Consider the following 19,575-nt stretch of genomic DNA (forward strand, 5'->3'; position numbering starts at 1 on the left):
AAAATGTTAATTATTTGGTGGCATGATCTTTTACATAGGTTTATATATAACCTTAGGAATTATTATTATTGTTTTTCTATTTTATCAACTGCCTAGGCCTATCAGAATTATATTAAAAAGAATGGCGAAGAAAAATTACTTCCTGGACTTGACCTAAATCACAAACAACTATTTTTCTTGAACTTTGCACAGGTATTGTGTCTTTCTTGATTGATAGATATGAAAATCATTTTGAGTTATAATTTCACAGTAAGTTAGATGTCACATGCTGAGTTCTCTTGTTTTACAGAGCATTTGACTTGATTCGCTTTCATTGTTTATAATAGACTGTTGGATCATATTAATGATAAATAACTATGTTCCTGGTTGGCTTTCATTGAACATTATTTGAAGAGTGAATGGTTGAAGAATGCAGAATTCCAATTTAATTTTTCTCCTTCCCCTCAACTTGCTCAAACAAATAATCCTTGACTGAACCTGAGTACATGCTTTGCTTTTCCTATTCCTATCTCTAGGTGTGGTGTGGAACCTACAGGCCAGAGTATGCGGTCAACTCCATTAAAACAGATGTGCACAGTCCAGGCAATTTCAGGTGCGTGGGTATGAACAGCAATCAAGGTGCTCTTATATTGGGTCCATTGCTTCCAAATTTGGAATTTAGACTTTTCTAACTCTGATTTTTTTACATTTGGAAATTCAGTGCTTTCTTTTTTTTTGAGAGTCAAAGATAGGATCAAGAGAACACATCAGCGCATTCTACATAAGCATAGCCTTGGCTACTCTCTTTCTTAGAATCTACAATAATTATAATTCCTTAGAATCTGTGAGGCTCAGGCCTTGATCTATTCCAACAAAGATGTCGCCTCAGAACAGTGGTTCAATTTAAAGCTAGCACAAAGACATTTCTAAGAGGCTGTGAATGGTTTAGGCCCAGACCCAATGAGCTCCAAATTGCAAAGAAAAATTTCAACATAAAGGAAACTTTCTACTAATTGGAGGTTCTTCAATATGGAATAACATTATTCCCAAAGCTTCAGGAGAGAGTACATTGAAGCACAGCCCATCAAGGATGTGAGAGAAAAATGCTCTACAGAGTAGAAAATTGAGCTAGAAGAAGTTAAAGTTCTTCCCAAATTAGAAAATCTAAGAGAACAATGATTGAAGAGAGTCATTCCAACCAACATTTGAATGTTAAATCGTAGATCCTATGTATTTGTTTAAGAACTGAATTCCTAATGCTACCCCTTTCCCATGTACTAGAACACTTAGTCACTCATTTGCTGATCAGCAACACCTCTCGGGCAAGAAAGTTTAAAAAAAAAAACCTAAAAATGTTGTAGGGTAGTTGGAAAATGAAATTTGAGAACAAAAGAAAACTAATGGGCTAAATTTCAAAAGCTCTACATAAAATGAATGTAAGCATACTGCCCAGATCATTTACTCCTGGGAAAAAACACATTCAATTATGGAGAAAAATACATTTAATTATGAAGCAATAAAGTAGCTCATTTAAAAATTAAAGAATTTATTCAGCTTGTTAGTATCATCATTGTCATCATCATCATCATCATCATCATCTAGTATTTGCCTTAACATTTCTTTCAATATTCATTCACTCAATAACTGCTTATGGTATGCCTATTATCTCTGTAATCCAAGCTAAATTTAGTTCTGCTAAGATATTCAAATTAACTGCTTTATAGGTAATGAGCAACAAAAGTGACTGGATTAATTCCCATTGTGGTTTATTCAAAAAACTTTTAGTTTTAATTTTTTTAAAGTTGTCTTTTTCCTTACTAAAGTGAACTTAAGCTTTGAGGTAAGAAACACTTGAGTTCCAACCATGGCTTCACCATTTACTAACTGTTAATGTAACCTCTGTATCTCAGTTTCTTGATATGTAAAATAAGGATTAAATTATCATGAGAGTTGCTAGAGGATTAATGTTAATATAAATGAAGAGCCTATTTTGTGTGTGTGGGTTTGAAAGTTCATACTAGGATTATTTGTAGACAAGAGGTATGAACAGAATAAGAATTCTTATGTATTTTGCAATAGTTCCCTATCAGTCAAGGCTTTTTTGGTGCTCATTTCTTATGTTCTGCACATTTCAGAATGTTAGTAATTGATCAGTGGTTAAGTAAAACGTAGATAAGTATATAACTGTTTTCTAGCTCCAATTTTAAACTGAAAACAATATTTTGCTATAAATAAGTTAAATTATTTGTGTCTTTAAGTTTTTATTGTTGTTCTGGTTCCAAAGATCCCTCATCGACTATTTTTCATTCATAACAACAGAAGTGTGTGTGTGTGTGTGTGTGTGTGTGTGTTAAGGGTAAAAGGAATAGGTAAATGGAATGCCAACCTTTTGTCAAGGAAATTATTATTTTCTCTGGAGGTAAGGAGATTTTCTTGGCAAAAGAGTGAGCTTACATTTAGTTTTGGAAACAGGCCACTTCCTGGCTGTACAAAGTAAAACATATTTTTTAAAAAACTTTAAAAACTAATAGATATCGAGTTGCTATTTAAGAATTGTGCTTGGTAGTTATATAGAAATATTTCTGAATTAGAGAGAGATTTGTAACCTTATGTTTAAATAGCCATAGTATTAAAACAAAAGGCAAAATACACTTGATACAAAACTGCATCTATAAAACCATATTTGCTATGTCTAACCTATTGTTGTTTTGTTCTTCCTGACTAAAGCTTTATTTATATACTTTAAAATAAACTTTAGAAGTTAAGGTATAAGAATCTAATTCTAAGGATAGCAGCTAGCATTTATAAGCTCATAGAAACCACCACACAACCTAATTTGTCAAGAGTTTGCCCTGCATATCTCTATAAACTAAAACATATGTCATAAAAACCTAGGTGAATTTTAGTAATATTATTGTAATACCTAGTATATCTACCATCCTCAGAGAATGAGAGGTTGCAAATTAAGTTTTGATAGGTAAAGTTTGTCTCTTTTAAGTATTAACATTTTTATCTTAACCACTGGATTAAAATTTATCTATTAAAAACACATTTCTACCTTCCTGCCTTAAAACAATATCCTGAAAAAAAAAGCCTAACCTTTTTTAAAATTTTGATGACACAGACTACTTTATGATTATTAGTTATGGTTTTACTGTTTATTAGTTTAGTCTCTCGAGCTATTTATTCTTATATCAATTGTGATGCTTTTTGACTTATTTTGGTTTTTTATTAGGGTTTTTCTGTGTGTTTGTTTCTTTCCTAGTTTTCTTTCCTATTATTGTATTGCCTGCCTTTAGTTCCCTAATTCCTCCATTTTGATTAGCTCAGAAAACATGTTGTTAAACTTAAATGGTATTTAATCCAAAAACATTTTTCTTTTAATCGTCTAGAAATTGAATCTGTAATTTAAATATTGACTTCATTTTGGAAATCCAGTTTTTGGTTAGCCATCTATAGTCCTTTCAGGGAATGGTTATTATAATATTTATATGTAATCTATAAATATGTTTCTAAAATTATTTAGATGTAATTTTCTATATAATATGTAAGGGTCTGATAATTTTGTAAAGCAAGTCCAAATAGACAAAATGATTTAGATGCTTAGATTTTTCAACATTCTCTTCCAGTCAGGAAGAAAGGGCACTTTTAGAACTGACACTACTAGCAAAGCAAGAAATGTTTTTCAAAGCTTAATTTCTAATATTTCGAAGGAATATTTTGTCTAGTGTTTTATATAGACATGTTCAACTGATATGGCTATTTTGTTCCTTCATAACTCTGTAATTTAGCATGCTAATAAGCCCTCCTTGAAATTCTTCTGTTTCTTCCATTTCCCTTCAATATTAGCATTGGTTCCTGATATTTTATAGATATCAGTATAGATTTTACTGAGTTTTGTAGAATTTCTGTTAGCCCTTCCAATCTTTAGCTGAAAACTAGAAATCTATTCCAGCATTTATTTCTTTATGAATGTATAGCAGAACATACACTCATCAATATGACTTTGCTTTGAAAGAATCATAAAAATTAGTTGATGATGATTGGATACCTTATTCCTGAATGAAGCCAGTTAACTTTGTAGCAAAGTCATTCATTTACAAGAATTAACAAAAGGTTGTCTGAGGACCCATTAATTGCAAACAGTAATTCAGAAGTCCAATTGTAGTAGGCAGGAATAATCAGACAGGATATAAAGTTCATTCTTGGTCCCAATGCCAAATCTCTTAGATGTTTTTAATACAAGTAACTGTTTGCCAAAGGAATAAACATAAGCAGTAGAATAAGTTATTTTACATAATAAAATAAAAATTTCAAGTAAATCACCTTAAGAAATCATTAATAAAAGCTTTACTATCTTCTGTTATTAGAAACACAAGCACACAGTTTTGTAAAGCATGAAATTCATGTACATATCTTCTAATAACAGAAGATAATTCATGTAATGTGATCTCTTAGAAAAAACATGTTTTATTAATAATGTATTCACTTTTCAAAATAGATTATCTAGGCCTGACACAGTCACTCACACTTGTTAATTCCAGCACTTTGGGAGGCCAAGGAGGGAGGATCACTTGAGCTCAGGAGTTCAAGACCAGCTTGAGTGACATAGTGGGACCGCGTCTCTATTAAAAACAAAAAAATTACCCAGGCATGCTGGTACATGCCTGTAGTTCCAGCTACTTGGGAGGCTGAGGCAGGAGGATTGCTTGAACCCAGGAGGTCAAGGCTGCAGTGAGCTGTGATTGTGCCTCTACACCCCAGCCTGAGTGACAGAGCGAGACCCTGTCTCAGAAAAAAATAGATGATCTATTCAAAGATTTGATGTCATAAACACCAAACGTTAACTAACAAAGTAAGTGAAGCCCTAGTGTGTTGTTGACCTATTCAGGATCAAATTAAGTGGAGTCTTTGGATGGAGAGAGGATGGGCAGAATGGGCGTGGAGAGCTGAGTGCACACCAGGCTGAGTGTTTCTGCAGTGCCCACTCTCTGCAGTGTTATCTGAAGACTTTTCTTTCTTTTAGGTGTTTTTTGTTTGTTGTTTTAACTTAATTTTGAGATTTATAAATATAAATCCTAAAAATACTTTTTAAGAAAAATATAGAATTAAGTCGTGGGTTTGGACATTTTTACCGAAGTACTTGTTCCCATATAATTAAATCTAAGACAGAATCCTTTGGAAAAAAATTAATAAAATAAAAACAAAAACGTGCAACTCTTCCAGTCAGTGATGCTCATGGCTTACCCTGTCAACCGGGGAGCTTGCTCCCTAGTGTGAGGAATGCCCAGGATGACAGGATGACTGTCTTTAGCCAGTAGCTCGGCATCCTGAATTGGGAAGAAGGTTGCATTAATGAATCAAAGCTCCTCTCTAACATTAAGAATCCTTGAGTCCCACAACCTGAAAGACTAAAGACCAATGCAAATTCCTAATTTCTAAGCTCTTTTGATTCCTACATAAACAGTCACTTTTGACTACATTATAGAAGTGAATTTTTTTTTGGCTTATGAACAATGGAAATTTATTTCTCACAGTTCTGGAGACTGGAAGTCTAAGATCAGGGTGCCAGCATGATCGGGTTCTGGTGAGGGCCATCTTCTGGTTTGCAGACTGCAGACTTCTCCTTGTACTCTCACATGGTCCAAGTAGTGAATTTGTTTTTCAATATTTCAGATGTAAGAAATGGACATTTGTTTTTTTAAATCAAGTTAAGCCAAACTCTGAGCTCTTAGACCAAGCTAGGAGATGAGCCATTTACTTTCAGTGGCTTTTCAACATACTCTTTCAGGGTTATTCAGAAATCTGAAATCACCACACAGGCATAGAAATTAGAGAATAGCCTCCATCTTCAGCCCACCATGGTCACTGCTGAGATCCCTACAGTCCAAATGCTCCTGCTGGAGTCAGTGGTTCCATTTCCTTCCAATGCTCATGAGCTCCAGAGCCTCCACTCTTCATGTCCAGATTCTCCAACAACCATGCGCCATGCTGTCAGAGGGCCTCTCATGGCCTTGCTCAGAGCAGGAAGCCTCTTCTTGTCATTCACATAACCTGCCATTACTGGAACCTACCCATTCTTGGGAAGGCCAATCATCTCCCTGACAAGTGGACTAATATAAATTCCCCAGCTTCTGGCTCCAGTTCACCTCAACCCTCCCACACCAGGAGATTATTTTTCATCTTTAAGACTCCTCCAGGAGTCCTAAAAAACAAACAACCAGAAAAGATTACATCTTCCATAAAAGATAGGGGAGTTGTGGTGGAGAGGGATAGAGAAGTTAGTTGATGCATTGATGGGTGACATATTAGGAAGTCAGACTTACAAAAAATCCATATGGATCTCTCTTTTCTGGAATGAGGAAAGGGAAAGAAAATGTTTTCTTCCTCTTCCAGTTGGTCCATAATATCAAACAAACAACAGAAACACTAAGTCGTGTTTTTCTTCCTAATGTCCTATTACTTCTCTACAGGTAATCACTGTGACCAACCAGGTCACAGGTTAATTCATTCAGTATGTACTGAGTCCTGTGCAGGACTTTGGGGGTGCAGCAGGGAGCAAGACATACACAGTACAGCATCTTCCCTCAGCATCTCTGGGGGATTGGTTCCAGGGCCCCTGCAGATACCAAGATTTGTGGATGCTCAACTCCTTGATATAAATGGTGTAGTATTTGCATATAACCTATACACCTTCTCCCTCCTGTACTCTGTCACCTCTAGATTACTTATAATACCTAATACAATGTAAATGCTATGTAAATATTTGTTATACTCTATTCTTTAGGGATTAATGATTAGAAAAGTAAGTCCATACATTCAGTACAGACAAAATACTTCCCCCACGTATGTTCAGCTGCATTGGGTTGAATCCACAGATGTGGAACTCAAGGATACAAAGGCTGTATTTTGCTCTCATAGAAATTGGTCTAGTGGGTGTGTCAGGAAGTAAGAAAGGAGAACAAATCATTGTAAATGTGGTAAGTGCTTTGATAGGGATAGTCCCTGTGAGAGGAGTTAGTTTAGATGGCATTCAAAGAAGGGGACCAAGGAGGGGATATTTAAGCAAAGGCATGAAGGCTGAGGAGTTAGCCATGTACTGACTGCTGAGTAACTTTCCAGGGAGTAGGGTCTGCAGGTAGCAGGAGGCCCTGAAGAGGGACAGGGTTTGGCTGGTTTGAGGAACTGAAGGTAGGTCAGCATAGTTTGAGCCTAAGGAGGAACAGGAAGAGAAATGTACCACAAGGAGGCTAGAGAGGAGACTGGAGCCATCAGGAGGACATTGGAGGCCATGGACAGGAGTTTAAATTTCCTTCAAGTCCATGGAGGGTTTTCAATCAGAGATTATGGAATCTGATTTAAATTTTACAGATCATTCTGACTGTGGTGTGCAGCATGGTCGGAGGAGAGAGAAGTCCTAAGATGTACACACGGTAGTATACCTGCCACGTAGGGAGAGTTCCATAAATCAAAATGGACTCACCTGTCATTTGTGCCTAGTCCTTCCACCACTCCAGTCCACTTGTCTCTGGGCCCCTCCTCCCAACCCAAGCAAGCGTGGTAGGCTGGCCTCAGCAGGAAGAGAAGGGAAGGAGGTGGTTCAGCGTTCAGAGTGGGTGTGAAAACATCACCTCTGCATCAATGTACTGACCCATCTCTCCCCTCAAACGCTGCTCGGTGCAGATAGTGAGTTGGACTGTGTTGTTTTTGCCCACTGGGGTCAGAGATAAGAGGAAAATGGCGTTTTGCCAGCCCTTTCCAGTTATTCAGGCTGAATCCAGTTTCTGATATTTAAGGAGCCCTTTTGGAAAAAAGGAAAATAATCCTCTATCAAATCAACAAAAAATATCTATTTAAAGTCTATTATATTTAAGTCATTATGTGAGCCCTTTCAAGACATAGTGAGAAATCATGATAATATTCTTTGACCAAATTCTTATTATAATACAACTCCAAGTAACTGCATTTTGAAATGTGAATTATTCATGTTTTACAAACACATATAATGCTTATAAATTATTAACTCTCCATGACAACCTTAAGATGCATGTTCTATTGTGCAGAAACCAAGGCACAAAGAAGCTTCATAAGCAGGATTCAAGCCATGCAGTCTGTCTCCCAAATCTGTGCTTTTAACTCCTGTACTTTGTTACTTCTCCATTTAAAAATTCTGTTAATGAGAAGGCACTGACTCATTGTACCAGGTTATTTTAAGTTTAACTTTAAATTCCAAATTCATTCACTTGACCTGCAGAGGGAGATGCTGCAGGGCTCCAGTGTGGTATGGACATAAATATCAAATGCTGACGGTGACTTTTTTTGTTTGTTTCAAAGGATTATTGGGACTTTGCAAAACTCTGCAGAGTTTTCAGAAGCCTTTCACTGCCGCAAGAATTCATATATGAATCCAGAAAAGAAGTGCCGGGTTTGGTGATCTTCAAAAGAAGCAGTACAGCCCTTGGCTAGACTTGCCAACACCACAGAAATGGGGAATTCTCTAATCGACAGAAAATGGGCCCTAGGGGTCATTGTACTGACTTGGGGGTGATTAACAGAGAGGGGACCATCACAATACAAATAACATTAGGTTGTTCTAGAAAGGGTGTGGAGGGAGGAAGGGGGTCTAAGGTCTATCAAGTCAGTCACTTCTCACTGTGTACATAATGCTTAATTTCTAACGATAATATTACTGTTTATTTCTGTTTCTCATATGGTCTACCAGTTTGCTGATGTCCCTAGAAAACAATGCAAAACCTTTGAGGTAGACCAGGATTTCTAATCAAAAGGGAAAAGAAGATGTTGAAGAATACAGTTAGGCACCAGAAGAACAGTAGGTGACACTATAGTTTAAAACACATTGCCTAACTACTAGTTTTTACTTTTATTTGCAACATTTACAGTCCTTCAAAACCCTTCCAAAGAATTCTTATACACATTGGGGCCTTGGAGCTTATATAGTTTTAAACTCATTTTTGCCATACATCAGTTATTCATTCTGTGATCATTTATTTTAAGCACTCTTAAAGCAAAAAATGAATGTCTAAAATTGTTTTTTGTTGTACCTGCTTTGACTGATGCTGAGATTCTTAAGGCTTCCTGCAATTTTCTAAGCAATTTCTTGCTCTATCTCTCAAAACTTGGTATTTTTAAGAGATTTATATAAATGTAAAAATAATAATTTTTATATTTAATTATTGACTACATTTATGAGTAACTATTATTATAGGTAATCAATGAATATTGAAGTTTCAGCTTAAAATAAACAGTTGTGAACCAAGATCTGTAAAGTGATATACAGATGAAAATTTGAGACTATTTAAACTTATAAATCATATTGATGAAAAGCTTTAAGCACAAACTTTAGGGTAAAAATTGCCATTGGACAGTTGTCTAGAGATATATATATACTTGTGGTTTTCAAATTGGACTTTCAAAATTAAATCTGTCCCTAAGAGTGTCTCTGATAAAAGGGCATATCTGCATCTATGTAGCTCTGCGTCTCCTGTCTTTTCAGGTTTGTCATCAGATGGAAATATTTTGATAATAAATTGAACTTGTGAACTCATTACTCCCTAAGACTGTGACAACTGTCTAACTTTAGAAGTGCATTTCTGAATAGAAATGGGAGGCCTCTGATGGACCTTCTAGAATTCTAAGTCATGAAGAGTTCTGCAAAAGAACTGTTTACTGCTTGATAGGAATTCATCTTTTGAGGCTTCTATTCCTCTCTTTTCCTGTTCTATTGACTATTTTAGTTCATTACTTAAGATTTTACAAAAGAGGAGCACTTCCAAAATTCTTATTTTTCTTAACAAAAGATAAAAGCAGGGAATTTCTATCTAAATGATGAGTATTAGTTCCCTGTCTCTTGAAAAATGCCCATTTGCCTTTAAAAAAAAGAGTTACAGAAATACTATAACATATGTACATAAATTGCATAAAGCGTAAGTATACAGTTCAATAAACTTAACTTTAACTGAACAATGGCCCTGTAGCCAGCACGTGTAAGAAACAGAGCAGTACTAGCACTCTAAAAGCATCTCCTTGTCACTTTATTTCTCCCAGAACAATGACTATCCTGACTTCTAATACCATTCACTAGCTTTGCCTGGTTTTGTCTTTTATATAGATAGAATCAATCAGTATGTATTCTTTTGTGCCTGGCTTCTTTCTCTCATCCTTACATTTGTGAGATTCCTCTGTATTGTGCTGATTGTGGATCTCTCATTCTCATTGCAGAATAATGTTCTATTGTGGGACTTATTACAATTTGTTCATCCTATTGTTGATGGGCACTTGAGAACTTTCCAGTTTGGTGCTATTACAAATAGTGCAACTATGAATGTACTGCATGTTACCATCTTACTTGAGCCTTTAATGGACTTATTTCTTCAAGTCCTTCCAAAATTATTATAAGCATTGAAATTATAGTTTCAGGCCAACTGTGAATACCCTTACTCTTTCCTCCTTTATCACAACCACCATTACAAGTATACTTATATCTATATTTCCTTAAAATAAATTTAAAACTTACCTAAGTGACATTTGTATTTGGAGTAATAGGAGCTTCCAGCTCTAATAAAACAGCTATCTTTAACTTATTTTATTTCCATCATGTCAGAGCAGGTGAAGAGCGAGAAGTGAAGAGTGACTAGTACAAATTATAAAAAGCCACTAGACTCTTCACTGTTAGCTTTTTAAAACATTAGGCTGCCATCCCTATGGAGGAACAACTCTCCAGTGCCTGGATCCCCTCTGTCTATAAATATAAGATTTTCTGGGCCTAAAGGATATATCAAAGTCAAAAATAGCAATACCTCCCTATCCCTCATACATCCAGACATCATGAATTTTACATGGTACTCTTGTTGAGTTCTACAGAGCCTTCTGATATCTCTAAAGCACTACCGATTCTTTGGAGTTGTCACATCAGATAAGACATATCTCTAGTACCAACCATAAATCCAGTTCTACTATGGATGAGTTCTGGTCAAAGAAAGAAAGTTTAGAAGCTGAGACACAAAGGGTTGGGAGCTGATGAAACTCACAAATGACGGTAGGAAGAAGCTCTCGACAACACCTGTTGGCAAGGAGTCTGCCTCCATGCTACAGTGTTCAAGTGGATTGTAGGTGCAAGGTGGAAAGGATGCTGTCCAGAGAAAAGAGTCCTTGTTCCAGCCCTATTCTGCCACTCCTGACAGGGTGACCTTGGATATTTGCAATATTCTTTTGGGCCTCTGCTTCTCTCACCTAAAAAAAAGAGAATTAGATTATATCGGTGGTTCTCAGCAAGAGAAGGAGTATGTGTCCAATGCTGCCTTCCCATGAATCTCTCTCCCAGTTATGAATCAGTGGGCAGGATAAACTGAAAACTCCCATTTAAGTGTCTGAATCGAGTGAAACAAAATTTTAGTCCAAATAACAAGTACCAAAGTTTTATCAAGTTTGGGTCTATGCTGCCGTTACTATCAACCATTTAAGTGGGGCAAAACCTTGCTAATTTTCTCAAAAGCATTTATCATTCTTGTTGCCACAGATGGAGCTCTCAAACTAAAAGACATTTGTTATTTTGGAAAGAAGAAAGACTATTCTCAAAGTTTCCTAATCAGAAATTTTTATCAGTTTCCAGTCTCAAAAATACAAAATAATAACAAACATTTTTAATACTATTGCTTTCATGCCTAGTCAACTCTGTTCCAAACTGCCAACTCCTGTGTAAATCTCTACCCCATTTATGTCTTGAAAAATATTAAGATTAAATGGAGCTTTTATCTCTGTAATCTTGCACTTCCCACTAGCTTCAAATTGAATTTTTAGAAAATGAATGATATAAACCTTGTATCCAGTATGTCCTTGTTTTCCCCACCCTTTTTCAAAGATCACCATGACTTCTGATTGAATTTTTTTCAAAAGTTAAGTGAAATGGCCATCAAATGTTATAGGGAGTCACTAGCATAATCAGATGACTTAGGCAAAAGCCAAAAGTAAGTGTCTTTGTCCACAGTCTCTAGGCTGAAGAAGTTGACCATTTGGTTGGTCAAGTGGACAGAGGAGTCACATCTGACTGGTGTCAAAGTGGCACATGTTTATCGCATTCTAATCTTTTATCTAACAATGTTTTTTTAAATTTCTGCTTCTTTCTATTTTGCATTTCCTCTAAAACAGTGAGAAACACTACTTTCACTTTCAACCTCATAGACAAAATGTTGTGCTTCTATTTTGCTTGACAAAACAGATCTTCTCAGTTGTACAAAGGAAGTCTGGCAGAAAAATAATCATTGGCTCTTGCCAGAAATAATGAGTTTCCAACTTGGGAAGTATAGAAAGACTGGAAAGCCTAATGTTTATGACAAATGTTTATACTCTGGATTTTCCTTCTACCCAGAAACTAACAATTTTGCAGGTATTAGGCATATTAGCATCCCATTTCACTCTTATAAATACACTTGATAGAATCTCCAATCTGACATTTATGCTATATCCAGGAAGACAAATGGAGCCAAGTATCTGTGTTATCGTTTTACCTTGGTGTAAATCCTTCTTACATGCTATGAATGCTCTATGTCCTCTGACATACTGCATCAAAGACGTAATGCTAAGATGTATGGCAGCTTTATAATACCAAAGAAATAGGGATTCAAACACTAACTAGGGCTGGGTGCAGTGCCTCACACCTGTAATCCTAGCACTGTGGGAGTCTGAGGCAGGAAGATTGCTTGAGCCCAGGAGTTCAAGACCAGCATGGGTAACACAAGGAGACCCCATCTCTACAAAAAGTAAAATACAAAATTAGCCAGGCATAGTGGCACATACCTGTGACCCCGGCTACTCGAGAGGCTGAGGTGGAAGGATCGCTTAAGCCCAGGAGGTCAAAGCTGCAATGAGCCGTGATTATGCCACTGCACTCTATCCTAGGCAACAGAGCAAGACTGTCTCAAAAAAAAAACCCCAAAAACCAGAAAACCTAACCAGCAGAAAATATTTAGATGTGGTAAATGAAAATACAAAAAGGGCACAATTTTGAGTATGCATTATCATATCAACTATTTAAAAATATTATTCCATAGAAAAAGAGTTGGAAGAACGTATGCCAAAAATTAACCAGGGCTATCTCTGGGTGGTAATATTATAAGTAGTTCTTATTTTCCTTTTTTTGGTTTTCTACATTTTAAGTTTTTCTGTAATAGGAAAATGTTACTCTTAAAAAGTCATTTTTAAATGTTATTTGGAAGGAAAAAGAAAAGGACTATGAAAGGGAGGGGAGTGAGGGGAAAATTGACCCAAAAAGAAAAATATGATTTCCCTAAATAAAAGGGTTGTTAGTTCTTTTAAGGACCTGCTCAATTTGATGTCTCAGGCAACTTAGACCCAAGGAACCTGGTGAAATAGATTTTGGTCAAGAGCTTGCTGCCTCCAGGACAGGGCAGATCTGTTTATAAAGTAACTTTGACACACACTGTATAACACAGAATAGAGGAAGTTGCTAGACCTTCCTCTGGTACTTAAAGTGCTTCTGTGAGAACAAAGCATGTAATCTAGAGGAGGTTTTGGGCTTTTTCCTGAAAATGCTAAAAGGTTGACTGATCCAGCCACACTCTCCCGCCTGGTCCTCCGCACCTCCCCAACCCACCCCAAACCCCAGCATTTGCCAAACCCTGACCCAGATGAGGATACAGTGTATGGCTGTGAAACACAAACCGGTAGGTTATGTGGTAATTAGATCTAAATGCTTCACCTGGTAGGCACCACAATTCACCTGGTGGTCAGATGCTAAAATTTAGAGGTTGAATAGGGAGGAAAGAGCAGGATACAGCTAATTCCAGGTGACTCACTGCTTAAATATGCTTAAATTTGGTAAGACTTTAGTTGCAAATGTCAAAGTCAGAATCACTCTAAATAAGCCAAAACTAGAGATTTTTTTGACCTGCCTTACCAAATATGGGGTGAGTGTGAATAACTGGGCCTTCTTTCCCTGCCTACTTTATTGTTGCAGACTTGCTTTCTCTAAAGTCAAGTCATGATGGTCAGCCACACTCAGGCTCAGAGATTCTCCATTTCCTCTCCAAGAGAAGGATAGATTTCTTATCACAGTACACATTTGACAAATCCTAGAGAAAAACCGATTGGCTTATTTTAGAAACATGCCCACCCCTGTGGATAATGCATGAGGAATTGGGGAGGTTGTAGAAATTATGATCTTTCATCTCCTATGGAGCCAAAGAAGGACAATTTCTCAAAAGAAGAAAAGCACCATTCCTAGAAGAAGAAGAAAAAGAAAGACATTCAAAACACCAGTAATTACTGGATGATTCTCAAAAGCTTCACAAAACATTTTGGGTTGGATTATATTGTGCATATTACTCTTAGAATAAATGTTATCTTAATTTTCATTTTGATCAAAAAGAAGACATTATATAGTTTAGTTAGATTTAATATTTAAGAAAATGAAGTTATTAATAAAGAAGGGTGGGAAGGAAGAGCAATGATACTTACTATTTATTGTGAGCCGGGCACATAATTTAGGTTGTTTGCATAAAGTCTTCATTTAATATAGCTAACCTGTGAGGTTAATGTTAGTACTCCCATTTCTTTCTTTCTTTTTTTTTTTTTTTTTTTTTGAGACTTAGTTTTGCTCTTTCCCCCAGGTTAGAGTGCATTGGTGCGATCTCGGCTCACTACAACGTCCGCCTTCCAGTTTCAAGCAATTCGCCTGCCTCAGCCTCCCGAGTAGCTGGGATTACAGGTACCCGCCCCCACACCTGGCTAATTTTTGTGTTTTTAGTAGAGACAGGGTTTCACCATATTGGCCAGGCTGGTCTTGAACTCCTGACCTCGTGATCCCAAAGTTCTGGGATTACAGGTGTGAACCACTCTGCCTAGCCAGTACCCCCATTTCATGGATGGTGAATTTAAGTTTCAGAGAGTTTAACTGATTTATCCAGATTCACACAGAAAATGACAAAACCAGGGACTAAACCAAGTTATATTGAAGTGCAAAGTCTGTGTAAATTTACTATCAAATCTGTACCTCACTATAAAATGCACTTAATCCTATCAAAATCAACTCATTGGCCAGGTGAGGTGGCTCACGCTTGTAATCCCAGCACTTTGGGAGGCCAAGGCAGGAGGATCACGAGGTCAGGAGATCAAGACCATCCTGGCTAACACGGTGAAACCCCGTCTCTACTAAAAACACAAAAAATTAGCTGGGCGTGGTGGCTATCACCTGTAGTCCCAGCTACTTGGGAGGCTGAGGCAGGAGAATGGCGTGAACCCAGGAGGCGGAGCTTGCAGTGAGCCGAGATTGTGCCACTGCATTCCAGCCTGGGTGACAGAGCGAGACTCCATCTCAAAAAAAAAAAAAAATTCAACTTATTATTTATAGCTAATAATTCCCAAAACATATATCTTTTTAGAAAAATGAATGAAATGAAAAGTAGTGTATTACTTATATGTCTCCTATTTTAAAAGAAATAATACATATTATTAAGTATTTTAAGTAATTCTATCAATAAACATTTATTAATCATCTGATATGTTCAAGTTACTATATTGGAAACACAAAGTTAGAAAAGAAAAGCAAGATAAAGGAATATCGTTTAGCCAGTACTGTACTTCCCTACTACATGTGTTCACTTATTCATTGGTGAAACATTGAACATTATTTATGTGTGGTGCAGTATACTAGATCCATTAGAAGATAAATGAAAACAATTGTCCTTTTAATATAGTAGAGACACTAAAAATGTACACAAACATATGACACAGCAAAACATATGACATGCCAAGAGATACAGAGAAAACAAAATTTGAAAATTGAGGAGAATTTCCTTTCCTATCATGGTAAAGACATCCTGGATGGGATAGAATGTAACTTGCATTTGACAATGTGGCTGGGATTTTGGCAATTAAAGCAGGACATAAGGAAATATTTTGGCCTAAAGGTATCTCACATGCAAAATTAGACAACAAAATAGTAAGAACCCCACAATTACTCTGTAGTAATGCTAAATCTGAAAGAACATAGCAGTGGGACGTATGCACTCTGAATCTGTTGACACAGTTATTCATTATTTACAGTTGCCTTTTTGATGCCTGTACCAGGAAAAGCCTTCCTTATGTATTTGAACATCTTATGCTACTCTCAAAGTTTATTCATGATGTGAAAGATGCCTTGAGCATTTCTTGGCATTTTGCTAGAAGCATGATAGGATAACATTTCGTCCTGTTCCCTAGAATGTAGAACTCTGCTTTTATTTCAGCCCTGTTGCTAATTCGTTGCACTGAGCAAATAACTAACTTCTCTGCATTTCTGCAGAGTTAGGATCAAGGCCTTGTGAAAATCAGAAGGCAGACAGGCAGAATTTGGCAAACCACACTCTGGAGAATGGTGAGAGATATCAGAATGCCCAGGAACTAGAGAACAGTGTTGTGAAACATCTGAATCCAGAGAGAATCAGATAGACCTAGGGACACAGAAGGTCAAAGCAAAGACCCTCCAAATGTCTATAAGCATTTGGCTCCTCAATTTCCTCCTCTACAAAATGGCCATAATCACTTGCACCTCTCTGGGAAAAATACTGTACCAGTTGCCAACAAATTATATTTGCAACTGCATTAAAATTTAAGACCTTTATTCTTATCTCTGACATTTCCCTGGCATTAATTAAGCTCTATGGATCTTTAAAAATCAGGGCTTTTGGCTAAAAGACCAGGATTTTATTTTTTGTTTTTTTACCATATTATCTTTCACGTTGCTTTCAGTGAATCACTTGCTTGATCCCTTTTGAATCATTTTTCTCACTAGACACTCTTGAAACAGAAAAGGCACAAAAAGTGCAATCCTTTAAATAGAGATTGCTTCAAAAGTTAAAAGAGCAAAAGCAGGAACATACTCAAAACAAAATTGAAGTGGTTTTTGTTTTGTTGTTTTTTTGTTGTTGTTGTTGTTTGGTTTTTTGTTTTGTTTTGTTTCGTTTCGTTCTGTTTTTAGACAGAGTCTTGCTCTGTCACCCAGGCTGGAGTGCAGTGTTGTGATCTCAGCTCACTGCAACCTCTGCCTCCCAGGTTCAAGCAATTCTTCTGCCTCACCCTCAGCTGGGATTACAGGTGTGCACCATCACGCCTGGCTAATTTTTGTATTTTTAGTAGAGACAGGTTTTCACTATGTTGGCCAAGCTGGGTCTCAAACTCCTGACCTCAAGTGATCTGCCCACCTCAGCCTCCCAAAGTGCTGGGATTACAGGTGTAAGCCAAGTGCCCGGTCCAAAGTGAAGTTTTGAGCAAGATGATAATTTTGGGGAAAACAGTTTATAGCATTATGCAGATATCTTCACTTGGCTCAGAAAATGTCATTGGCCTGGAGACCTCAGGAAAGCTATTTAACTCCTCTGAAACTTAGTTTGCTCAGAAAGGAACTATTAAAATGTAAACACATTTTTGCCATTTAGGTATGTTGTAGCCAGAATAATGGTCCCCCAAGGATGTTCATGTGCTAATTCCCAAAAGTTACGAATATGTCAGAGTATATTGCAAAGGGGAACTAAAGGTTGCAGATGGAATAAATGTTGCTAATCAGCTGGCATTAAGAAGATGAGAGTAGGCTGGATTACGCAGGTGGATAATAACCCAATGTTATAAGGGTTCTTCAAAGCGGAAGAGGTAAGCGAAACAGAAAGTCAGAGTGACGTGATGTGAGGAGGGCTTGACCTGCTCTTGCTGACTTTGAGGATGAAGAAGAAGGGTCACAGGCCAAGGAATAAAGGCAGCTTCTAGAGGCTGAAAAAGGCAAGGAAATTGATTCTCTTCTGGAGCCCACAGAAAGGACCACAGTCCTTCTGACACCATTGTTTTGGCTGAGTGAGACCACGTCAGATTTCTGACCTGCGGAACTGTAAGATAAATTTGTGTTGTTTGGGGACCACTAAGTTTATGGTAATTTGTTATAGCAGCTATAGAAAACACATAGTATAAGTAATTATTTAGCCAATAATACTTCAGAAGTATTTAAACCTTTTGATAAGAATTCTAATCTCAGATATTCCAGTGGTGAAGTATATGCAACTATAAAAATTTCATCTCAAACTACTTACTATTCTTCATTTACCTGTTTTTAAATGGTGACTTTAGGGATACAACATCAATTTGAGATAACTAGAGATGAGTTGGTATTATTTTAAACTAAAATTAGTGATCATAATTGATTCACTCAAGCAAAGACTAAAACATTGGCCTTTATAAAATAAACATAATTCATCATACAGAGGTTAGGTATTTGGCAGTTAACAAGCCTTGCCTATCACCCACCTTTCATCACAGCATGCAAACTACTTAACCACGGAGAGGACCTTCCCTGTATAAGCACTAATATGTCAGGAAAATATTTATGGCTTTATCCACTAAAGTAGCTAAAATATAAATTGTTTAGGCAAAGCTTTAAGAAAATAGAAACTCAGGACTGTAGAAATACTAATCATAAGGCAGCCTTCAGATTTTACTGCACTTGGCACACTGCATTTTCCTGAAAGTTATTTATATGTATTATTTTTACCTTAGGCAAGCTAATAATGAATTGCTCTGTTCTAAGGAACTTCAGCACTTCAGCTTTAAAGAGCATGTCATTAAAAATATATATTCCAAATGCTTAAGCATTATGAATAAAGGATGGTCACACTGGCAAGTGTGTGCTGTCCTTGGTAACGACATAAAGAATATTGCTGGTTTTTAAGTGTACAGCATCTATAAGTTCTATATTTACATTGCTCAGGGCTTCCTCAACCTTTGAGTTCTATAGATAGCAAAGTACATGAACAAAGCCCAGCCCACAATGTGCTGGAGCCAGCCTGAACAGTTCATCACAGCTGATTGTTAAATTTTCAGAAATCCCATGAGCTAGTTGATGTCATACTGGTAGCTTGAAGTCAGCCAACACTTTAAGTCAGGTTAGGTTGGCTTATTTTTCCTGGAGAATCAGCTGTTCAGCATTTGCACTTTACAAAGGCAATTTACAGTCCAGGAAGTGAAACCAGGGCCATCATCTAAAGCATATACAATCTACGGGACTTCTTACCTTAGTTAGAGTAGACTTGCATATTTGTAGCTTTTCAGACAGATGGCTATAATTTTCTTATTCTTATAGAATTGGTATGCTAAAAGAACCTTCCAACAGATGAAAGTCAAGTATCTTGAGGAAGAGGTGCCTTTTTCTACTTCACACAATGGCAATATGTGTGCTAATGCTAACCTGAGGGGTTAACCTAAGTCAGTGCTAGAGACTGAATGTTTATGTCCCCTAAATTCATGTGAAACCTAATTCCTAAAGAGGCAATATTATAAGGTGGCACGTTTGGGAGGTGATTACATCAAGAGAGTGGAAACTCCATGTTTGAGATTAGTGTCCTAGTAAAAGAGACCCTAGAGAGATCCCTGGCCCTTTCTGCTGTGTGGAGAAACAGTGAAAAGACAGCCATCCATGAATCAGGATGAAGGCCCTCACCAGACACTGAATCTACTGGTGCTGTGATCTTGGACTTTCCAGCCTCCAGAACTGTAAGAAATTTCTGTTGTTTCTAAGCTATTTAATCTACAATTTTCTAT

At 36.9% G+C, this 19,575-nt stretch overlaps 1 protein-coding gene across 6 annotated transcripts in view; it reads left to right on the forward strand.

Moving 5' to 3' along the window:
• Nucleotides 1–11,673, forward strand: part of MME (membrane metalloendopeptidase) — a 155,081-nt gene extending 143,408 nt beyond the window's left edge. For 5 of the 6 annotated variants that reach the window (XM_003256321.3, XM_003256323.3, XM_003256320.4 and 2 more), the window contains exons 21-23: nt 97–192; nt 516–592; nt 8,314–11,673. In XM_003256321.3, coding sequence (XP_003256369.2) covers nt 97–192; nt 516–592; nt 8,314–8,413 — 273 coding nt within the window. In that variant the 3' untranslated portion in view covers nt 8,414–11,673. The remainder of the gene's footprint in view (nt 1–96; nt 193–515; nt 593–8,313) is intronic. The other variant, XM_003256322.3, reaches the window with a different exon arrangement.
• The last annotated feature ends 7,902 nt before the right edge of the window (nt 11,674–19,575 follow it).

The sequence above is a fragment of the Nomascus leucogenys genome, chromosome 11 (assembly GCF_006542625.1).
Source record: "Nomascus leucogenys isolate Asia chromosome 11, Asia_NLE_v1, whole genome shotgun sequence".
Taxonomy (NCBI): Eukaryota; Metazoa; Chordata; class Mammalia; order Primates; family Hylobatidae; genus Nomascus; species Nomascus leucogenys.